General features: G+C 41.5%; 2 protein-coding genes across 3 annotated transcripts in view; one reads left to right on the plus strand and one right to left on the minus strand.

Moving 5' to 3' along the window:
- The window catches only part of nt5dc1 (5'-nucleotidase domain containing 1), a 63,885-nt gene that overhangs the window by 38,150 nt on the left and 1,065 nt on the right, over nucleotides 1-24,670 (minus strand). For both annotated transcript variants that reach the window (XM_041958272.1, XM_041958271.1), the window contains 5 exons: nucleotides 23,840-23,931; nucleotides 22,687-22,758; nucleotides 22,443-22,552; nucleotides 22,232-22,311; nucleotides 22,071-22,152 (listed from right to left, as the gene is read on the minus strand). In XM_041958272.1, coding sequence (XP_041814206.1) covers nucleotides 22,071-22,152; nucleotides 22,232-22,311; nucleotides 22,443-22,552; nucleotides 22,687-22,758; nucleotides 23,840-23,931 — 436 coding nt within the window. The remainder of the gene's footprint in view (nucleotides 1-22,070; nucleotides 22,153-22,231; nucleotides 22,312-22,442; nucleotides 22,553-22,686; nucleotides 22,759-23,839; nucleotides 23,932-24,670) is intronic.
- On the plus strand, nucleotides 15,770-21,963 carry col10a1b (collagen, type X, alpha 1b). Its single transcript, XM_041958270.1, has 3 exons — nucleotides 15,770-15,916; nucleotides 16,460-16,592; nucleotides 19,491-21,963. The coding sequence occupies exons 2-3, from the start codon at nucleotides 16,475-16,477 to the stop codon at nucleotides 21,353-21,355; spliced, it is 1,983 nt and encodes a 660-aa protein (XP_041814204.1). The 5' UTR covers nucleotides 15,770-15,916; nucleotides 16,460-16,474; the 3' UTR covers nucleotides 21,356-21,963.

A 24,670-nucleotide genomic window follows, 5' to 3' on the forward strand; every position in this document is an offset into this window, starting at 1 on the left:
GTTGTTATTTTTCAAGCAAAAATAACAAACTTTCCCTACTTCTAGCAAGTCATTTCTGAGGATTTGCTGCTTACTTAGAACACGAAGAAAAGCAGCAAATCTTCTTAAGAATGTGAGAGTAGTACAGTAGTACAAACCAAACGACTGAAGGACAGCAGCTTGGGCTTCAGGAGATTTTGGGATAGGCATTTTTTCACTATTTTTTAACATTTCATAGAGCACAATTAATTAATTAATCAAGCAAATAGCTGTCAGTTTAATCTACATTGAAAACGATCATTAGTTGCAGGTCCATAAAGAGCTCGTAAAAATAGAAGTTTGAACATCTATAATTCCATGACAGCTGGGTGAACTTCATTAGCCGAATGTGATATTATGTGAGGTGACTAAAAACTCAAGAACAGCTCCTGGGTGAACCTTGAGCTGAAATGATTTTGTCAACTAACTGGTCAATGCTGCGAGCACTGCAGCATTGACTAATGGCATGAATATTCCAAAAATTCCATAATGTTACATTATACTCCACTGTCTCCGCAACCTAATTTCAGCTAGTTTAGCTTAGCGTTAGCCAAACCTGCTCTGTCTCTGGCAGATTTGAGTCTGTTTTAATGGAAAAACACATGATTGCAGGTTAATTTAAAACAAACCAAACAGTCAAGACATAACAGTAATTTCAGGGACTCTGCAGATCAGCTCTGTGGAGTTGTTCAGCACATCTTCAACATGAGCCTCAGCCTGGAGAGAGTTCCTGCCCTGTGGAAAACTTCCTGTGTGGTTCCAGTGCCAAAGACTGCATCCCAGAGAGCCCAACCACTTCAGGCCTGTTGCCTTAACTTCCCACCTGATGAAGACACTGGAGAGGATTACACTTAACCACCTCCGTCACCAGGTGAGCAGCGAGCTGCCCCCCTACAGTTCGCATAACGGCCAGGCATTGGTGTGGAAGATGCTATCATCTACCTGCTCCATCGCTCTCTTTCCCACCTGGAGAGCACTGGTAACACAGTGAGGGTCATGTTTTTTGACTACTCCAGTGCTTTCAACACAATCCAGCCTGCTGAGGAAGAAGCTGGAAAGAGCCTGAGTAGACCGTCACCTGGCTGCATGGACCATCGACTACCTCACCAACAGACCCCAGTATGTGAGGCTTTGCGACTGTGTGTCGGATGTGGCAGTTTGCAGCACAGGAGCTCCTTTCCTCTTCACCCTCTACACATCGGACTTAAGCCACAACACAACCAGCTGCCACCTCCAGAAAACCTCCGACGATACAGCCATCGTTGGATGTGTATCACAGGGGAACGATTTGGAACACAGGGAAGTCATCACTAACTTTGTCGACTGGTGTGGACTAAACCACCTGCACATAAACGCCAGCAGGACCAAGGAGATGGTGATAGGAAAACACCAAAGACTACACCAGTGTGCATCCTGGATGTCCACCTCAACAACAATCTGGACTGGTCCACTAACACTGATGGCCTGTACAGGAAGGGCCAAAGTCATCTCCACCTCCTGAGAAGACTGAGGTCCTTTGGAGTTTGTAGGACATTACTGAGGGCTTTCTATGACTCTGTGGTTGCATCTGCAGTCTTTTACGCAGTGGTCTGCTGGGGCTGTGGAAGCTCTGAGAGGGACAGAAAGAGACTGAACAGACTGGTCAGGAGAGCTGGTTCTGTCCTGGACTGCCCTCTGGACACCATGAGGATGTAGGTGAGAGGAGGATGTTAGCCAAGCAATAACTACTGTCTTTATTCACTCTCATTGAGTACTCGACCTATAGGTATTCTACTATACCGGTATTCTACAGTGACATATATATATTTATTTATTAATACTGTGCAATATCATAAATGCTGTAGTCACCTTATCCACCTTTGTGCAATTTGTGTAAAATCTGGGAAATTCGATTTTTTTGGTAGTATAATTTTACAGGAGAAAACACTGGCAACAGACACAAAGGTGATGCCGTCATTCCTGTAATTCATTACGAGAGCTATACAAGGTGCAGCACTGGCTGGCTTACTGTCCCCACTCAGGAGACATCACAGTGCGTGCCTTGCATCATAGGAGACCCAACTAATCAAAGATGAAATTCTTTGCCAACTGTTTTTATAATCCATTATAATCAATTCCATCCAGTCGAATCTAGTTGTTGCAGCCTTAATTTGAGTGTATGTCTCTGGCTAACAGATTTGGTGAAAAGCGCCTATGATCGTTTCTACAGTATATGGAAGGGAATGTGATGCAGAGCAAGTCGAAGGTGTCCAAATATTTCAGGTTTCACTAACATACGGCGACCAACGTGTGCCTCATAAATACAGCGTTCCTCTTATTTCAAAGGCACTGGCGTGGGCACATTTAAAATGCAAACAAAGACATCTAATTAACTTTCCACAACAATTAAGGTTGAAGGCTTGTGGCATGGATGACTTCATCGTCTAACTTAAATCTTTATGAAGCTGTAAAAACATGGACACAGTTGCTATGTCAATATACAAAAGACACATGTATACGCTCCCTTCTTGACAAGGTCATTTAAAACAACCATGTGTAATGCATAGAACAATCATCTATCATGACAAAACTAGGATCACCATGGTGATGCAACTTTCAACGTAATGAAGTTGTGACTGATTCCAATAATAGACTGTAAGGGTGTATGACTGCAGACTACTGGTTGATAAGTTGTCTCTAGAAAACTGGGTTGCCTACAAGACAGGGATTTGGGGAAAACGCTGCAAAATTACAAAGGGATTTTATTGTGCAGAAAGAGAATCAAACACCAAACCACGGCTTTGTGGTTAAAGGAGCCTCCATTGCATCCAGAAAGCAGCCAGGCTATCAGACAGCTCAGGACATTTACTCTGTGTGGAGCTAAACACATTCAGCAGTCAATTTAGCAGTGGACTCTGAGGTGAATGAGTGGTCGGAGACGTGGTGGATTTGATGAGAGCATTTTGGTATTTTTGCAGCTTAATACCATGTTTGAAATGAAACTGCTGACTTTAAAGCCGTCTTATTTTGGATTTGCTGGATTACCATAAAAACCAGTGCACATGTCCCTTCACCAAGCCTGTCCCCTCGTTTACTGAGAAAATTAAGTATTACTTTTCCTCAGTTGCTCCACCTATGCTGGGAGATATTCACTGACTTTAAACTAACATCTGACTCACACATGTGCATATTGCAAATGAAATGCTCTTACACATTTCATTTCTTGCAACAAAACTAAATCCAGGGGTTTAAAAACTGTTCAGGATAAAATGCCTGTCACTATACCGCATCACTGCCCTCAGCAGCTACTTAGTCTTTTCCTTCAGGCGTGCGTGACACATGCGTGTTGTCCACATGCACAAAGCCAATGGCCCAAAAAATTTGTTTTGATTTTCTTTCTCAAGAGTCTCAGTGAATGTCCTCCCAGTAATTATAGTGTAGAAGAGGGGTGGCTGAGGTCACCTAACCAGTGGTCATTAGAGTTCTGCAGGCAGCCCCTTGTATGATACATGGGACTGAGTCAAATCCTCCATGGGACTGACCGGCTATTCAAGAAATGATGCAGAAATAATCATTTTATAAGAGGTAGTTGAATAGCCTTCACATTGACTGCAGAACAGAAATCTTTTGTCTAATGGCCCTGGTCACACACGTTAAATTTACCTGCATGTGTTCGCTGAATAGGTTTAGCTGGAAGCATGGTGACATTGTCACAATATTCCACCAGGCTTGCTGGTTTGCTAACTACTAGCCACAATACTATGCAAAGCTAGCTGGCCCGCTAACTGAAAGTAAGCAAGCTAGTAATTTTGTGAAAAGTATTGATTTGTGTGGATTTTCAAAGTCAAATAGACCTCGAACATCATAGCATAATTTAACTTGTATTTCCATGGCAAAGAACTGAAGAACACAAACACGCTCAGTGCTGACAGCACACAAATCAGAAAAAACTTGACACGAAAAAAGATGTTTTAGGTCTCAGTTTTGCACCCCAACGACCAATTAAACCTGAGCTGTTACACTTCTGGCGTAGGGAGCAGCATTTATTTAAGTTGAAGTGTATCAGTTCCATCAGACATGAGACTAACAACTGAACAATGCTGTGCAGACAGGGCTTAGCAGCTGGTTAGCCAGATAGCTAACAGGACAATAATTAACACTTCTTATTCAAGAGAAGATCATTGTCTGTACCCTCACCCCGTCTCATGACTGACTGCAAATCATGCCACTTCTCCTCTGCTTTTTTTACTGTATACTTCAGTGGATCAAGTTTACAAGTGTCAGTATAAAATTGGATGGTGCAACACTGTTATTATGATGGCCTCCACAATTTGGACTTTCCCTCAAAGTTCAACACTGTCAAGATGGCTTGCAGTTACTTGGCAACTTACATGGCAAAGGTCACCAAAATGTACCTTAAAGCTTTGTGCTGATTTAACTCGCCTTAGCGACCAAATCCACAAATCAAGGCAAAATGCTGCTGTTATAGAAGCTTTTAAGGCCTCTGTATGCTTAAATGGATTAGGCCGACTTGCGCACAAGGTGTGTGAAGTTGAGAATGTAAGCCAGGATTTGAACGTCCTTTTGAAGCTTTTTTTCTTCTTCACATTACTACCACCATCACTATTCATCTCACCACCAACATGCACAGAACAGTGAACGCCTTTGAAGAGTGACTGTCTGGAAGTGTATGCCCTTATCGCCATCTAAAATTCATTGTGCTGACACTACAAAGACATAATAAGACGCAGTTCTTGGAGAGAGATTGAGGAGGCAGTGTGATGGAGGCAGTGCGATGGAAGCAGGAGGAAGCTATGATGAAAAGCTTTTCACCCTGCCCTGAAATGTGGCCACTCAGAATTGGTATAAACACACTCACCTCTTGATGTGGGTGGGTGACACGTCATGCAAGCTAGTTCATTTCAAGCATACTGAAGCCTTAGTCTTCAGCTTCTGTCTTAGTTGTACAGCTTAAAAAGGGCCCACTGTTGTGCCTTTTCTTCTTTATCATTCCAGTCTTGCATGTTTGCTCTTTGTTCCATTTCCACCGTTTTCCACAAAAGTGCAGCACATAGAGAAGAGAATTTAGGCACAATACCCAAATTATGCAAATTATACTACGTGTTGGTGTCAACAGCATCAGATTCAAGGCCATAAAACTGTCCAGCAGTAACTTTTGGAAACATGAAGCCACCATTTTGGGAAGAGCAGGAACATTCAGACTGTGTTTACATGTCTCAGCACAGCTGAAAGACTGTGGTGCCTGAGCTTTGTATCATTCCTCCACAGCCTCACTGTGTTCTTTCTCAAGTATCCCTATAAACAACACATACTTTGATGTTCTTTTTTTCATTTGAACAGTTTAACTGAATGCAGCCAAAGGCTACAGAGGGAGTGTGGAACTGTTTGAAATATTTCACAACAGGGCTGATAAAATAGATCTATTTAGATGCTGACCCAAATCCAGTTGTTGCCTTTTCTGTGATGCAGCAAAACTTGCATATTTACTCTGGGAGAACATATTAAGTCTTATTTAAACCACTCTAATGGATTTAATAGCTTTTACTGCATCCAAATTCATGTCCATTTGCGCTATCTATTCATCAGCTGCGGTAAAGATCAGACCAAAGATATTTATACTGCTCCTGAGATAAATGCTATTCGTGACTTACTCCTTATTCATTTCCACTGAGGGATGCTGGGTTTCTTTGGATTGGAGGGGAAAAAAAGAGCCAAGGGCTTCTGAACTTCCTTAGCATTCTTCCCACCATACTAAGAATGGCTCTCAGGGATCCTTCCCAGCCCAACACCTAAAATAAAATCTAAACCGACAAAAACAACAACAGACCTGCGCTAGGAGAGCAGCCCGGCGAAGAAAATCCACACGGATTCCTGTATATTTAGGACACAGGCCACCGGGGCTGATAAGCACTGGTTTCACAATACCATAAAGACCTTTTCAAGCACAAACTATATTTGCACATGAGGACCTGAGTTCATTGGTCGTACACTAATTAAAAATAAACAGGTGAAAAGCTCGGGTGAGACGATCTTCATGGCTATGAGAAGGTTCAGTCCTATATTAAAAAGATTCCTTGCTGCCACAACAAATGTCAAGTCAAGCCAGTTTTATTTATATAGTTCCGAATCCCAAATTAGCCTCAGAGGGCGTTACAATCTGTACAATGTGTGACACCTTTTACCTTTAGACCCTTGATTGGGATAAGGAAGAAGTTCAGACAGCAATCCTGACAAGTTTACATTCTATCCAGACACAGAGAGCACCAGACAGATGTGAGGACCACGCTCTGACATCTGGATGCTTCTTCTATGTGAGGAAAGCAGCACAACAGCAGCACAACAGCAGCAGCTGTGGCTCTGTTCAGACACCGGTATTTGCAACTCAATAGAAAAGCAATGTAGTTATGGGCATGAGTCGACTTGCAATTATGCACATAAAGCCATTACAGGTTGAACTGAATTAAACAAAGCTGAACTGATTCAAATTAAAGTGCATCATTTCCATAGTCTGTTTGTTAGAGGGATGACTAAAATTGTGACTGTGTGGACCGGGTGTTACGCTGGAATTAGGCTCCTCTGGGCTGCACGCGAGTGAAAGTACACAGGTGTCACTTGGATGTGCGTTTCTTTTGTACAAATCGAAGGTATAAGGTACACGTCCACTAGCAAGTGGTGTCACATTGAGCCGATCACAATGTGAAGAAAATATATGCATGTATGTACATACAAAACGTGTTTCAGCAGAAGCATAATTCCATTTTAAATCAGAAGGAAATTAACTTGAAGCATAAAAAGAAGCTTTGGGTCATGCTTTTGCCCCTAAAATGCAAGTGAAGTGCAGGCCATCACACTGTCTTTGTAGACTGTATTGAACATAACTGAAGCGTATCTGCTCCGTCCGACAGACATACTTTATGACAAAACACACATTTGCTGCAGGGAGGGGGTAAATTAAAGCCATGGAGGAGCCATGTGGAACCCACACAACTTTTGGCTTTAAAAGTCAGTATATGTCAATGAAAACAAGTTGCTTGTCTTTAAGATTATGTAGAGTGAGTTTAAAAAAAGACGAACACACTGAGCCTTTCTGGCCAACAGGTAAACACTAGGTCTGAGCTTGTGTTTGTTGGATAATTGTGACGTTAGTGACATGATGACTCTGAATAAGATCAATGATCTTGTTAGAAACAGAAACAGTCGAGATATCCCTGTCTGTTTATTCTGCTTTGATAAAAATGTTTTTGAAATAATCCATTCTCAATCTTTTTGAAATGATGAATGCTCTACAAAAATCAACACTAGTTTTGCTGATTTAGGTGATAGGTTATTTGTGTACTGTTCCATTGGCCTTGACGACTAGTTTTAAAAAGGTTTATGAAAGCACTATTTGAGGATACACACAGCATTAGTTTGTGGTCAGTTGTGTTGGTCTTTGGCCTGGCAGTAAATGTAGGCTGCACCTGAACACATTAAAGAACATTGTGAACCACATAGATGTACAAATCAGTTACACCTAATAAAAAAACATTCTTTTTGACCTCTTCACCTGCCATAAAAAAAAGAGTTGTGTTTTGCTTGCATAAGAAGAGTATATAAAATCGGCTTATCTTTCACAGTCCAATAACTGCAGTTATTTGACTTTCACTTTCATGGATTCAACTAAAGGAAAATCAAATTCAACTCAATTTTGAACTGGCTTTGTCCTGCATTTGTTAACTATTAGTGTAATGAATCCAACTTTTCTGTGAGCTTTGAGATTTCAGGTGCTAGGCACTTAAACATACAGTACATCAGGGCTCAGGTCACAGAGGTTGAGACAAACGCAATTTCGATTCTCTGTTTGTCTTGTACATACTGCAGAATTGACAATAAAGCTGACTTTGACTTTGACTCAAGACGAAAATGTGTTTGGGACAAAGATCTTCTCTGGGATGCCTCAGGGAAAAAAGGGATTTTTGTTTGTATGTACTTTATATATGTATCTAGAAATATTGCTTAGCAAACGACAAACTAAACTGTGCGCTGACTACAACGTAGCACATCTTCTCATGCCGTTACAGTCGTTACTGCCACGTTTAATTGTGGATGATTCCACAATGTTTTGGTTCACAGTGATGTTGTTAGATACGCATCCTGTCTCTCTGATGCATTCAAATCCAAAAAGACACCGTAAATCTACAGGGGATGCACCCTCTTTTTTCCTTGATAATGCTACATTGTGACTAAAAAATCCATGTTGGAATCAGCGAGGGAGCTAGTTAGCTATAGTGGCCAGAGTGCTGTGAGTCCTCTGGTGTGTTTGGCTAACAGCACAACTGCTGACAGAGCTAGTAGTGCTGACGGAGATCACGGCTAACGGAGCTAATAGAGCTAACAGGGCTAATAGAGCTAACAGGGCTAATAGAGCTAACAGGGCTGAACACACGGCAGGATGAGGGTTTCTGTCAGTAAAGTGTACAGTAGATAAATGTACTGAGGTGCATCAGCTGAGCACACGTTGGAGGTAAAGTACTTTGAGTTTGGAGTAACATTAAACACATTTTACATCGGTTTACATTTTATCAAATGTCTGTCAGGGTGGAAAGTAACCAGAAACATTTCTTCCAGTTGTCTACAGAAGTGTACTGTGATAAGTGTATGTAGCTGGTATTAATTACAAAGTGCTCTGCATTAACTAATTCACTAACAACTAACAGCAACAGATGATAATAACAAAGAAGAGAAACAATATTTTGATTTTTAAATCGACTCGGTGAGAAAAGAAGAGTACATTTATGGTTCAGAGTTGATGATCCACTTGTCGTCATTTGTCTTCAGAGAAAGGTTTGGAGACAAACGTTTTGGAGCTGCCGCCTCAGGTTCAGTTGACAGAATCGAGGAGTGTAAAAGGAATGTGGAAAGAATGTGAAATCAAACACACCGGCACGATCATAACTGTCCCTTCAGTGAGGGGGTCAGTATGGCTCCACCCTTCAACCTGACACTGACTCCATCACATTTTCCCCTTCTCTGTCTCACTTTAAGTTCCCATCCTGTCTGAAAATCAACGCAAACTGTACATGTCTCTTAAATATGTTTGCCTATGGTGTCTGCAGGAGCTGCCAGTGTTGCTCTCTCCATTTCTGTCTTTGTGCACCATAATTATTTTGAGCTCTGCGTAATTTGGTAAACACCGGCGCTCCTTCCAGAAAAACATAAACATAATAGTGTCTGAGCTGTTTAAGAGGTTGGGTTTGGCCTCCAACACCTATTCTCACCACTAACACCACCTCTACAGTCAGTCAGTCAGTCAATCAGCAGGCCTGAGTCCTCTGTGTCACCCAGAGACACTGGTGGATCAGGGGAAGGAGTGTCAGCAGGGATATACCATTACTACTACAAATGTGTACTGCAGCTGACACTACAGGAGTCTGACAGCAACGGCTGAATCCCTGCAGCAGTAAAAACTCTCCGTTAAGCTTTACTGGAGTATGAAATCTCATACATTGGTTAAGTTCCCAGTATAAAAATCATAAAAGCAGAGGGTAAAGGTTGTATGGGATCTTTAACACAAAGCACGGACAATACAAATTGTAACATTCTGATCCCAGAGCAGGCCAACAGGATGCAGCGGTCAGCAACCCTTCAGTTTGCAAGCATGTCACTTCTCACTGTAAAACTGCAAGAGTATTACAGCGGAAATGTGCCGAATACACGAGCAAATGGACTATGTTGTGGCTGTGTATGCTCTGAACCTGCCAAACCTAGTAAAAGGTCCACTTTTTTTTGGTCTTGGCACACATTTAGTCACTTTTATCTGTTCTTCTTTTTTCCCATGTAACATTTCCTTTTCCTCACTCCTCATTTTTGTGATGCTTAGGCTATGAAAATAAGATAGGCATGTCCAAGCACGTCGAGTGCAATGACTGACTCAGGGTGTGTGTGTGAGAGTGTCAGTGGAGTAATCGAGATGACTGTGAGGCTAGCTGAGTTGTAGCTAAACATGCAAAGCACCAAACTTACAGTAAATGAAGCTAACATTTATAATGAACTCATTCAGCATAAATAGACCTACATGAGCCACTGCAGATGATGTTAGTCATTCATAAACTGTATTACACACTGCAATAGTGTATGTAAAAGTAGCTAAAGCATTTTAGACAGCAAGCTAACAGTGACAATGTTTTCCACCCTGAATAAAATCCATGACTGTGTCTGGAATCGCTCCTTGTTCGCTCATCCATTACTCTTTATATAACGGACATGCAACAGTTTTCTCTATAGAAGGTAAACTGAACTAAAATCAAAACCTAGCTAGCCAGCTTTGATAGACAGAGAGATAGATAGATTTATCTCCAAGGAGAAATTTGCAGATTTGTTAGCATTAGCTTGCCAGCTAAAATGATTTCACTAGCTCATCAAGTAAAATTAGCTGGTGAAGCCATGCTTTTCTGTTTTTCAGCCACATGATTGGAGATTAAGGAAACATTTTGTGTACTTGTTATGTTTTGTTGTCGCTTTTTTTTTTTTTTTTTTTGCACCCCACTCTAGCAGTCTCATTTATTGATGTAATCGGTTATATTTCTGACTCATCAGATAATCTCGTACTGCCTTTTTGGGTCTCCATGCTAACCTTCCCAGGCAAGACTAAATATATTTGTACCATATCATATCATATCAAAGACCAAAATGTGCAATTGTGTCACAGCATTAAAGATCGTCTTCACCTGCTGGGGTAGACAACACCGCCCTTGTAAAAGCTGCTGATTATGAGGTGGAGTGGGAGGCGCAGTAAAAATGAAAAGTACCGGTCGTTATAGCACTTACTCAGCTTTGATTAAGATAATTGGCTCGAAAGTAACCCATTACCTGCTCCAAAAATAAATCCGAAAATGAGAGCAAAATCTGATTAGGTAACCAAGAAACTCAACATTTCTGGCCCTAATTCTTCTTTGTCGTGAGACCAAGCTTTCCATAATTTCATAATGACTCAGGCAAGATTTTGTCAAGATGAAAAAAAAAGAAAAGAAAATCCAGATCCAAAGTGAAGGCCTTAGGTTGTTATTCTGAATTACAGTTAGCCTCAGGATGGTCAAACTTCCAACCATGATTTTTGTCTTTGGGTCCCTGTAATTGCAGCTAACACTCAGCCAGGAGGTCCAGCTTCAGTCCTTCCATTCATAAAGCTCTAAGTGCCTCTTAGTGGCATATTTGGTTTATTAAAACGTTAAATCTGCACCACCGTCACTTCCCAGCTCAAACACTCTATCTTTAGCTCCTGCTTTCCGCTCTTTCCTGCTGGCATAGGAACATCAACCTGCAATTATTTTCTCCTTTCTCTCAGGCGCCATGGAATCTTCAGCTCTCTGGGACCAAATGGAGACGAGACGGTCCAAATACAGAAAAATACAAAGCAAGGTGTAAAAAATACAAATAACAAAATGTAAGTTGTGCATCACAAACAGAAACAAACCAGTGACGTTGGAATTACTGTATGTAACTTTTATATGTTTTCATGCACCAACAATTCACGTATGGCTTCCTAAATTCTGTTTTACTCTGAGACTTGTGTCAATGTTGACCTGTAACAGGCATGTCAAACAGATTCCATAAAGGGCCGTGTGGCTGCAGGTTTTAGTTCCAACTAAGGAGGAGCTCACCAGGCCAACCAATCAACATCAAGGGATCACTTAGTTATCAGCTGAAGACTGAGATCAGCTGATTCATTGCTTCCAGCCTGGTGATTTTTACATTTGGGGTGATTTTGAAACACTGTTCTCTCATGGACAAACTGTAATAGAGACATTTTTTTCAACTGCAATATATGACATAGACACACATGCACATATAGAATAAACAAACTTCAAGTTGCAGTAATGTAATGTGAAAGGTGGTGCTTGTAGTGCAACACCTAGAATTATTCCAGACTTATCATCCACTCTTTCGTTCCCCTCAGCTCTATGGAGCTTTTTAGCATCATTCACAGCTCTCATCGATGTGGTTTCCAGATGCAGCAAGTCAGCTGTTTTCCAGTCAAAGAGCTCTGATATATACTATAATATCAAGGCACTGTTCACTGCCTGCTCAGCAACATACAAAATTCCAAATATTTTTCTTATGAGTTGGTGGAGACCAAAAAGAAAGCTAAAAGAGAGCAAATATTGGATTTAGATTTATCAGGTGGACACAAACACGGCTCCAAATGAATGATCATGTTTCTCCTTGTTGGCTAAAACTGGGAATCTGTTTGCTAACACATTAACCACATTTTTATACAATGATAATATGTCACTGTTGTATCCACAGCTTGTTATATTGCCTCCAAGTGGCCAAAAAATCAATTACTGTGTGATTAAGTGAGCCTAACCAAAAATGTTTATCTTGTGCATTCCTGTTAGAAGTTGAATATAGATCTGACAAATCAATATCTCATTTTTAAAGTCTTCACTTCACTCGTATGAAACCATCAAATGACCTTTGTCAAAGAATAAAAAAACAACCAACATTAATCATTAAGTTCAGTTCAGAAAATCAAAGGCCATGTTTGATCTTCTCTCCACTGATGACCAGAGTGGAAAATGCATTTCTTCAGAATCATTTAGACACACAAATGAGACTTAAGCACATTGTTGCAGGATAATATGGAAAACAGAGGCTGTGCATGTTGGGGGACAACCCCTGTCATCACCAGAGTTAATTAAAGCCACTGAAGGAGTATTAAGTCATGTCTGGAGTGCAGCAGCAGCAACATGTTAAGACTTTCAGAGGGGCAAAACAATAGTTACAGCAGACCCTTCCCAGAAATACCACCCACCCTGCTGTCAGGAAGTGTCTAAAAACAGTGAGGAGAACTCAATATCATGCTCTGTCAGTGCTGCTTTCCATACAGTAAATTTCTCTTCTTAATTACATGTTTATGCACTGTGACTCCCTTTTACCATACACAGCACAAGCTTACCCAGAAACAGCATGTGAATCTAAGTATCCCTTTACATTTAACCTCACGGTGGCCAGATTTAGAGAGGGAGGCATTAATTCTGACACGCCAAAAAAGAAAAAAAAAATAACGATCCAAATGAATGAAAAAGCAGCCAGGCCTCACTGCGGTCACAGCCACTTTCATGGTGAGATGCAGTGGCATATCTGCAGCTTAGAAAGTTGTTAAATGTCGACTCCACCCCCACACTACTCTGTCATTTAATTCAAAGAGTTTACCAAAGATGCCACAGCTCACTGAGCACTCATCTGCAGCCACTGAGACGTTGGTAGTTTAAATGATACGGGCAAAGGGAACCAAAGGCCTTTCCAAATCCACAGATATATTACGCAGTGGCTTGGCCAATCAGGGTTGTTATATATTGCAAATGCAAGGTTGAGGAGGATGACGATCACCAAGTTAAATCCTTTTTACAATAGAAAAACAACATTTGATCTCACATTCAGACGTCAAGACTTGCTGTCAAGGCAACCATAAACCTTGATAGTAGCCAGAATATTTTAACTCTGTTTTGCTATGGTATAATTCATGCTAAACTTATTCTTTTGCTGCAGAGATGTGTGAATTTATCTTACCCTATTTTGAAACAAGTTGATCTATTATAAAATGTATTCTCATCCTACTGGTAGATTTCCTTTGACTCCTTCCTTTTTTGAATAAATAAATAAAAAAAACTTAAGGCAGACATTTTGCAGAGTGTATGCTGGAGATATAGCATGTTTGACTGAATGTGGGTATTGTAGCATAAGTATCACTTGGCAAATTTTACCGTGGCCAGCAGAGGCTGCAGGAAGTCACTGATCCCACCCAAGAAAGAGTCCATCCCATCTCACTCAACTCAATGCAAAAGCACAACATTTTTACTATGAGGTTTGTACGGGTTAAACAAATCAAATATAACATTAATAATCCTTTGAAGATACCGTGTGGAGAGACACTGAAGAAATTCAGAGTGGAGGAACATCTGCTCGCCAACACATGTGGGTGAAGCAATGCACAGTACTGCCAGTGGTTTCATGCTATTCCTCCAATCGACACTTGGCTTTGGTAAGATGCCAAGAAACGCAACAATGTGCCGACAAAGGCAAGGAAGAAGACAACTACTAGCAAGGAACCATAGAATTAAACAATGCAGGGCTTCAAAATCATCTCTGCCACTGTTTGATGAGGAGGGAAAAGCATTTAACGCATTTTTGTGCCTAAATAGACACACACACACAACATTTTAGTGCTTGTTTACAAAATTCTCCACTGGTTACCTTTAACGCCTCTCAGGGTTAATTTAATAAGAGACTTTATTATGTTTCTGTACTTAAGTCCAACCAATAAACTGGTACTGTTAGCTTAGCTTATTGCAGTTTTTGAGGAAGTTTAGAAACAGTGTTTGGCTGCTGCTATTGTAAGCTGCCCACCAGAGAGCACTGCTGAGTTTATCTTCATGCTGTAAAATCTCATGCATAATACACACTGTATCTTACAGCATCCTGATCAAAAATGTTTAGCTATGTTACGTGTTACGTGTAGAAAAAAAGAAAACTGTTTTTACTGTTTTATTTAACTCACAGTATTAATATCGGTATCAATCAATAAAATTAAGATTCTAGTAAAAGAATCATGATCTCTAAATGCCACAGAGCAGTGAATCTGTCCCATGTAAACACATATATTTGTTGACATTATAGCTCTATTTAGTACTTGAGTGCATATAAAAATATTTTTGCAGGAGATTTTTAAAACCTTTGATAAGAAGATGACCATAAGATGTCCATAAGCACAGATTCACAACTTTCAGCCCTCCAGTAGAATTATAGCTATGTTCCAAGCTCCTCTAATGCTGAAACTCAGTGAATCTCAAGTGCAGACCAGAGGCTCCACAGAGGAAGAAGCAGGTAGCAACTGAGAAGAAAACCTCACTCCTGCCTCCTGGTGTCTTAAAGCTGCACTGCAGATCCCTGCCGCAAACCACACACCAGTTTGTAAAAATCACAGAGACAATATACAGACATAAAACTGCCAGCATCATGATAGACTTTACTGTGTGAAATTTAAATCTGAACATAAATCAAGCTGGTGGTGAGTTCAGAAATGCATCTAAATTAGTGAACACTGCTGTCTTTCAAATCCAGAAATTACAGATAAAAAAGAAATTCCACAACTTTCCAGTGCCCATTAAAAGCTGGGTGTAATTTAGATTGAACCAAAACTGAAAATAGCTGTCTGTTACGTGTAGTCTATCACAGCCTCATCAGTACAGAGTCTTCAGACTGGAGGAAAATATTGTCAGACTTGTACAGTCTTTACTTTTCCAGAAAAACATCCTGTCACAAGCCACTTAAGTCAATAGCATGATGTTTTTAGCAATGAACACCTGCTTGTGCAGTTCCAAATGCAAATCCAGGCTAAAAAAGGACAGTAAGGCATGGACTTTAACTATCATCTCTGTGAAAAAGCACACACACACAGTTCATCAGGCTGTTAACTACAAGAGCGGCACAACCATGTGCCACAAATGTAACTGCGGATCACCCAAGCAAGACGAATCAAGAAACTAACTTATAGAAATTTCACCCAAATGGAGTTTGACAGGACTCCCCTCACTGCCGCTCCATACGGACAGAGAGAACCAGATGAAGAGAGAGGCGACAGGGAGGAGAGGGAGGACCATCACCCTGAAGTGGCAGGCCTCCTGAGGACATGGCACCCGTCATTAAAGATGACATCAGAACAAGGAGGTCCTTCCACACGAGGTAGATCCTCCACGATGCTGGAGCCCTTCTCAGTATAAATACCTTGAGCCCAGTGCCCTGGGAAGCAGCAGCTGCCACTCAGACAGACTCCACAACTAAGGATATAAAAGCTCAGCGCAAGGACAGCAGCCAGGAGCCCCCCTCCCACTGTTTCTTTGGAGCGTAAACCTTCCAGGTAAGGTGGCATTTTTGGTGCTTCAGGTTAGTGAACAGAAGATTTCCACCTCTGCAGCCTGGTTCTCACTGAGGGGGGGACTAGTGGTGAAGCACTGGTGGTTGCTGGCATTTCAAGTCTAATGGGCCATGTGCTGAGGCTGGGTTTATACTGCAAGAGAATAGTTCCCTTGACTGTTTTTTTAGATTGAAAAAGATAAATGTATGTATGTGTATATACTTAAAAACTTAGCGGGGGGGTGAAAATCTTCAGTCAGAGGCGTTACAGGTGGACACTTTTCACAGCAGCCGTCACTTCAGGAGGGCAGGACTTATAGAAAAGTATGATCTGGCTGATCTGATGAAAGATTCAGACCTCACTCTGACTGTAAGATTAACTGATGCACCAACTACACGGTACTTCACTTTCAGCGTCAAGTGTCAGTGGAGTGCAGCAACACAGGTGCCATGCCATGACTTTCCTACATGGTCATTTGGTTGCTGACTGTCATTAGAGAAAGGCAGCAAGGGTGCCTCTTCTCATGAATGGATTCTGTGTTTGCAGGTTTAGCTTCACAAGATGGACCTGAGGGTCACAAGCGTTCTCCTCGTCCTCCTAGCTTTGGCTGAGGCAACCCCCGAGAGGTACTACCATGTGCCAAAAGTGAGCAAGACTCCCTACCCCGTCAAGAGTCATGGTGAGTCACATACGTCTTTTCTCACAAAGGTTAAGTAAGAATGGCTACAATAACAATTATGACAATCGCGTGATAAGGGAATATGCAGCAATGAACACAAACACAGGTGGTTCAAATCCATCTGGGGATAATAAGCAGCAGTAGAAAAGATGCCTGCATCTATTTGTATTTGGTATCATACTACTCCAGGCAAGCCAATTGGTCATTGCAAATCACTGCAGGCTGCACAGTAAAACCGTTTTCAGACTGTATCAGCTCCATAATCCATCTGTTTTGGTTCAACAATTAAGACAAATTTAGACAAATTAAACTGCAAAATAGCACCAGATGACCCTTCAAGTTACACTTTTGTTGGAATTTATAGGACATATGCTTAGAGATTTTTAATTAGAAAAAGCAGGGGAGTGGGCACATGGCAAATATGATTTAAAGCAATCCACAATAAACATAGAGTTACTGCCAAAAATCTAAAGAACATGACAAATAAGAAACATTAGTAAATTAACTGCAGATTCAAGTCGTTATCCTCTTATGCAAACTGACAGACTGTTAGCTCATACAGATTCATAAATGAGGCTGCCAAAGGCGTCATTAACTGTCATCAAGGTGCAGGAGCAGGTCAAGCGTAGCTTCTCATTGGCTTAGAGCAGAAGGCTGTGGTTGAACTGGCTGAACTGATGTGAATGTGTATAACTGTGAGGTGGGGTATAGCAGTAAAATAGCACTTGTGCTCTGGATAAATAACGGTTAAAGAAGGAAACTGTCACTGTTGCATGTGTCATAAAAACCCTAGCCAGTGGTCTTGATGTAACTGCCACGGTGATGCAAAACCCTGTATTTTATATCCCAACTAAACAATGATTCAAATTCTGTATTGGACAGTCAAGAATTTATTTCCCCAGTTTTGTTTTTGAAGAGGTTCTGATGTGGTTTACTGTGTGCCTCCACATAAAAATAGAACATAAAGTCCACAATGAGAGCTCAAATGTGACAAATGTCCAAAACAGATGTCAGGCAGGCACGCCCTAACAAACTGCATTGTGGTATTAAAATCACACCACGCAATTAGAATGAAAAAACAAAACAGACTGCACAGAAAAACTCTCACGAGTTCAAACAAACTACCACAAATTTACTGAAGCTTCACTCTGTAGCTGAGATAATGGAGGACAGTAAGAGAAGAATTACAAAATAAAGACTCCAACTGTTAACTGAAGGCACCCAAACTGGGAATGGATATAGATTCTACACTGAATAGACGTGACAATGTTACCAGGTCACATGTGGTCCGGCTCCTGGGTCAGCTACCGTGGTCAGTATCATCACCTCCACTTCGTGGTGTTTCTGGCTGCCAAATAAACCAGTTCTGGCACACATAACCGCTGTGGGGTTTCAGGCACAGCTTTATGTGGCTTGAAAATGACAGCTCTGACAAGATTTTCTTCTCAAAGCACAACAAACATTTGAAAGAGCCAACACCGTTGGATTTGGTTCATTGACAGGTCATACTTTTCTTTTGGCAACGATGCATCCAGAACTGTGGTGTATAAAGGAAAGCAGTGTGGTAGCATTTTATCAGAGATGCTCTTTGTGCACAGTCAAACATTAGGACTGTTCCTGTACTCTACTGTTCATACCTTTTTGATGTTAAAGCCCTGGTTGATAAAAGGGTTTTTTTGTTGTTCTTTTGTTTATTCATTTTATTGAAAAACCTAAATGGTACCTATATTCTTAATACAGTTACAGATTTATCATGTATAGGTTGACTTGGAAATTTGCAGTAAATCAGCTTTAACCTAACTAGTAGAACACATAAAATGGAAGCATTTGTGTTTCATTTCACAAGCCGACAAGCCATCACAAATAAAATAAAATCCTGTTTACAATTTACGAAAAGGCAACTGGGTGACCTGTTGGTCTGGGGTTTAAGACACTGAGATCCCTAGACTCTGGCCTTGAATGTAATCCCTTTGACCCCTCATTTCCTGTCATTTCTCCAGTGTCAAATATCAATAAAAGCATACAAATAAAAAAAAGAGACAGAGAATAAACAATGGCTCCACTTCCACATTCGGTTTATAGGGTATATTTATTCTTATGCTGAATTTAGTGATAAATATAGATTAGGGAGCAGTAACCTCCAGTGAAATAACATGCTGACAGACTAATTTGACCTTACCTAAAACTCTATGCTATGCGGCAGGAAATGTATCAAGGTGATGTTGACAACTTGCAGACCACTAACTATACATTGACGGCCATGGTCAATGAAGGAAAAAAACGGGTGCAGCATACTGTGGGCAAATGAAACTGAGAAGCACAAAGGCTGGTATGCTGGGTCCCACGCCAGCAGACATAAGCTTGGTGAGAACACCACCTCAGACCAGTGGTGCTGTGAAGAATATCCTGGAGAAAAAAGGAGTGCTGTCCCCACAACCCACCCTACAATCATAGGGTGTAGTCTTTTCAGTCAGGTTGTGGTCTTATAGAGAATACCAAACCTTGAGTTATTCCAGGACCAAGGATTTATCTTGCCTAATGCACTGAAAAGGCACAATGAGTCAAATAAAGTAGAGGGAAATGCTTCAAAATGAAGCAAATCATTGATTGTACACATGCTGTTTCATTTTGTCATTTCCCTGGGGACAACAGTGGATATTCTTGCCTGCATCTGTATATTTTCTATATCGATCTACAACAATGCGTGCAAGTCCCATTTTATACTAAAGATCATGACTCACGATATGTATTTACTATATAGACAGATGTTTATAGTTATATATTCACTATATAACTGAACAAAACTGATCTAACAAAGATGCCTGTGACATTATGACAAGTGCATTGTATTACCTGAATAATTATATCATCTGTATCTGTTTTTTATGTGTTCTCTAGCGGTTGCAGGCAGGGACGGTCCTCCAGGTCCTCCAGGTGCTCCAGGTGAGCCAGGACCAATGGGACCACCTGGACCTCCTGGAAAGAGTGGTGTAGGACATACTGGACCACAAGGCCCAGCAGGACCTCCTGGACCCCCTGGCTACTCTCAAGCAGGTAAACCTGGAGGCCCAGGTGGCCCTGGAAAACCTGGTGCCCCCGGGATCCCAGGTGAGAGAGGTGCACCTGGAGCAACTGGACAAATGGGTCCCAGAGGTGCACCTGGTACACCTGGACCACATGGACCTGCTGGAATTTCTTCTGTTGGAAAACCTGGACCAGCTGGCATCCCTGGGGCAATGGGACCAAGAGGAGAGCCTGGTTTGAAGGGACATCCTGGTATTCCTGGTCTTCCTGGCACCAAAGGAGAGAGAGGTATTGGCGTTCCTGGAGTTCAAGGATCACCAGGCCCAGTTGGACCAATGGGCCCAGCCGGTATGCCCGGCAAACCTGGAGTTGGTAAACCTGGTGCCCCTGGCTATCCTGGAGAACCTGGAAAGAGTGGCCAACCAGGAAGAGATGGTACTCCTGGGGCAATGGGCATGCAAGGGCCAAAAGGTCACACAGGGGCTCCAGGCACAGGAGCACCAGGGAAACCAGGCCAGAATGGTACCCCAGGTATGCCTGGACCTATGGGTTCAAAAGGTCCACAGGGTCCTGCTGGTCAGCCAGGCTCCCCTGGCATGCCAGGTGTTGGCAAAACAGGTGAACCTGGAATACCAGGTAGCAGAGGAGCCCCCGGTACTCCAGGAACCACTGGTCAAAAAGGAGAGCCAGGCCCTACTGGTTTTACTGGTCAATCAGGTGCTCCTGGTCCTATTGGCCCAGCTGGTCCACAGGGATCAAGAGGATTCCAGGGTGAGGCAGGCCCACAAGGACCCAAAGGTGATATTGGTATGGTAGGTGCACCAGGCCCAAGGGGAACCAAAGGTGACCAGGGAGCTCAAGGCTTCACTGGAAAACCAGGTGCCCCTGGGGCAGTAGGTCCTCCAGGAATTCCAGGTCATAACGGTGTTCAGGGTCAAAAGGGTTCACAAGGCCATGCTGGTACCCCAGGACTTCCAGGTGCAAATGGAGGCCCAGGACCAAAAGGACACTCAGGCACCCCAGGAGCACCAGGAAAAAGTGGCGAGAGTGGAAGGCCAGGACCCATGGGACCAGTTGGCCCACCTGGTCCAGCAGGTCCCCAAGGGTTTAAGGGCCATCCAGGTTTGCCAGGTCCACCCGGCCCAGCTGGCATGACAGCTAAGGGAGTTTCTGGTCCTCAAGGTCCACCTGGAATTCCAGGTGCCAGAGGTCAAGATGGTCTCCCAGGTCCCTCCGGTCCTCCTGGTCCACCTGGCCCACCAGGAGAGATGATTTACCACCATGAGAAGAGCATGCCAATTAAATCCCACGAGGTTTACATGTCTCATGAGATGATGAAGGCCCCCATGTCTGCCTTCAGTGCTGTGCTGACCACAGCCTACCCTCCAGCTGCGACCCCTATTCAGTTCAACCAAGTTCTGTACAATGGGGAGCACCACTATGATGCTCAAAGTGGTGTGTTTACCTGCCAGATCCCAGGCCTCTACTATTTCAGCTATCATATCCATGTCAATGGTGCCAATGCACTGGTGGCCCTCTACAAAAATGAGGACCCAGTAGTTTTCACCTATGACGAGTACAACAAGGGCTTCCTGGATCAGATGTCAGGCAGTGCTGTTCTTATGCTGAATGCCGGTGACAGAGTCTATGTCCAGGTCCCTGATGATGAGAGTAATGGTATTTTTGCAGCAGACAATGTTCACTGCGCTTTCTCTGGGTTCTTGATTGCCTCAACGTGATTTCACAAATCCAAATAAACCTCAATACCTTACAAAACAGTGAACTACACAGAGAAATAGATCACTTTATAAAAATACAAATTGAGATTGTAGACTAAATTCAAAAATATGGCTGGAATTTTTTGAAAGTTTAACTGCCTCATTCAAGTCTTTACAATAATGAAAAAAATCTGCTGACAAATTATTCAACTGACAGAGGTATAAATGCATAGAAAAATGTTAAAATATATGGTTCAAATTGATCCCTTTCCCCATGTGTGTACCTTTCCAATTTTAAGAAACATGGAATATTGGAAGATATCTTAAGTGGTGCTTTACAACTGCCTGTAACATTTACAGCATGTCTTTTATTTGTGTTTGTTTTTGTTAATGTCTGTTGTTTAAGAATTTTCCTGTAATATACATACAAAAGACACGCAAAACTGTTGTACTATATGTTATTAGAGATCAACACATTCTCATCAGCACTGTGATCAGCAAAACAACACAGAATGAGAAATTCAAACTGCAATTTTTTTTAAAAACAACTATGTCCCATTGGATGTGTTAAGTTATGTACCACTTACTGACCAAAACACAGAATAAAAGTTCTAGTTTGAAACAGAAAACGTCCTCTGTGTGTTGTGTTTTTCTTTACAGTATGGATCCTTGACAAGGGGACATCAGACATGAGCTATAAACTAAAATGTGTGCTGCTTTGGAAGAGAAGGCGTACCTTTGAATGCAGATGTGTTGTAATTGTGGTCAATGGCAGCAACCATGTCTTTCCAAAAGTCGGAATTCACCTCATTTCCCCGCTATTCACAAAAACATAAAGTTAGATTTTAATATATAAATATGTGAAAGTCTCAACCAGCAATATGATATATGATATACCTTATGCAACATGTCCACAACTCTTCCACAGAGGAGAGCCCCAGGTAGATCAAAGTAGTTGTCATAGAAGTAGTATTTTGCTGCAATGATCAAAACAAAAGACAAGTGAACCAATGAAATCTAATGACAGGTGAAAAAAATCCAGATTATGCACACTAGCCAATTTAATAGCCAATAGCATAGGTAATGAGGATGGATATAAGCATTATACCAGATCTTGTGAAGGAGGTATTGAGGCTGTTGAAGTGCTTCCACTCCCTTTTTGGACCATAATGTTTAATGATCTCTTCCGTGCTGAGGTCATTGGTTCCATGTGTCGCTCTAATCCAGCAAGAAATAAAACTTTTCTATTATTCCATTTTCAAGGTCTACGAAAACAATGAGAATTCTGACAAAGGAACTGAAGAGCTGTTTCGGGAAGCAGATCACATACATTTCATACAGCAAGAACATACCGCAAGACAGTTCCATCTTCAGCCAGCTTCACAAGGTTCCCATCATCCAGATCCACCACTAGCCCTTTAAAACTGGACACAAAATCCAGCATGTTATAAATACAGTATGAATAGGGCCTGTTCAAATTTACTTGCTTGGCAACTGCACATTATTTTAACTGACATATTATGTAAAAATGAGATAACACATTGCTTTGGCAATACACTTGTTGAACAGAAAGTTACAAGCTATATGCATTATGACAAAGTAGGGCTTATGCGCCAGTTGAATTAGGGAGGAGGGGGGGGGTGGCAAGCCCTTAGGAAGGGGATAGCCAGGTGAAATGATACCCAACTTTGCAACAGCGCCCACCTCACACTGAGGAAGCAATGTCTTGGTCTCACACATAGAAAATTTTGGGTATATTTTCGTAGCAAGTGAGCCCCACTCAACATGGTGTGGGGGTCAAACATTCTTTTGCGATTAACAAACATTTTAAGTGTTGTAGATTACTTTATGGCAACAATTATATTAAAGCTGATTCAACCTTAAGTCTCAAGTGATAACACTTATCTTATATTCTGAGTATATGTAATATGGAGGTCTTTCCTGTGTCAGTACTGAGTGATTGAACTACATCTTACAATGACATTATAGACTGTAGTTGAACCAATCTTGCTTAACAATGTTTTACACCTGCTACTTGTTTCAAACACTATGATTTATAATTTTAAGTTGTAATTCCTAAAAACAATACCTTATATCTGTGTATCTTGCAAATACATTATAACTGTACATGTAGCCTACTATATATCCTGTGTGTCTCTGTGTTAAAAGCTTGTAACTAAAAGCAAAATTGAAATGACAAAGACAGTTTTTAAGAATGCTTGTAATCCTTCAGGTCCTGAAAGAGCGACATCCCGGTGTGAATATTGATTTTATTTGGATTTGGGTTGAGTAATGGCCTACATTCAACAGTCAACAAAGCAGAGCAAGAGGCATGTTCATGAGTGAAGAAATGCAGGTTGGTATACTGTGATTCAAAGGCTGTAATTCTAACCACAAGCACTGGATGAATATAGTTTTAATATCCCTGAAAGATAATTAGGTATTCATTATACCACTTCAGGTAATTGTCCCGCTAGGCTGGGGGAACTGCTGCTGCTGACTCACCAGAAATCCCAGGTAGCAGGGGTTAGGTTCAGCAGGTCCTTGTCATAGCCTTTATGCTCCACCAGATACCTGGCAAAGCTCTCATAGATCAGCTGCAAAAACAATGAAAAGATAGCCTCGCTTACTGCAATGAGCAGCATAGTCATTATGCAGAGCACAACACAAGTGTGACAACAAATGCCAAGAATCCAAAGGTTTGTCTTAAAGCTAAACACTGCACAGGTTGACTTTCCCAATTATTTCCTCCTTCTCTGGTTGAGGGTGTGATTATCAGTGACAGCTTAATATTTTCATGCTTGGCACAAGATTTACAAGCCATAAACGCAATATTGACATTTTATGGTTTTATACACTTGTTATGGCGAACATGTTGCCCAGCAGTGGCCTATTTACACATCCAAGAGACAGAGAGAAACATTAACGTTCATTTGAAGTCATGATTTGTACACTGAATACTTGTAAATCACATATTGACTCTTTTTACCTCTGTTGCATTTTTCTCCAACTCCTGAGAAAAAGAACGTTGTTAACTTTGTCCATCTACTGACTATTTGGTAGTGTACGGTGGGTTAATCAGAGCCTTTTCACTGAAAACAGCTGCCTGAGGCTGCTGGAAAGAGCGTCGATGAGAATGCATGGGCTGGAAAACCAAAAGTGAGTGAAAAAAGCAAAAAAGTTCCATAAGACAGAGTGTAATGACAGAGTTAGGTATTAATCCACTATGGGTTTGTCATAGGTGACACCAGTGACATTGCACACAGCCCTTTGATCGATTGTTCATATCAAAATTATTGATAACTGCAGCTTTAAATTTAATCAAGGTAGTTCAGC

Source organism: Chelmon rostratus, chromosome 18 (assembly GCF_017976325.1).
Source record: "Chelmon rostratus isolate fCheRos1 chromosome 18, fCheRos1.pri, whole genome shotgun sequence".
NCBI classification, from domain to species: Eukaryota; Metazoa; Chordata; class Actinopteri; order Chaetodontiformes; family Chaetodontidae; genus Chelmon; species Chelmon rostratus.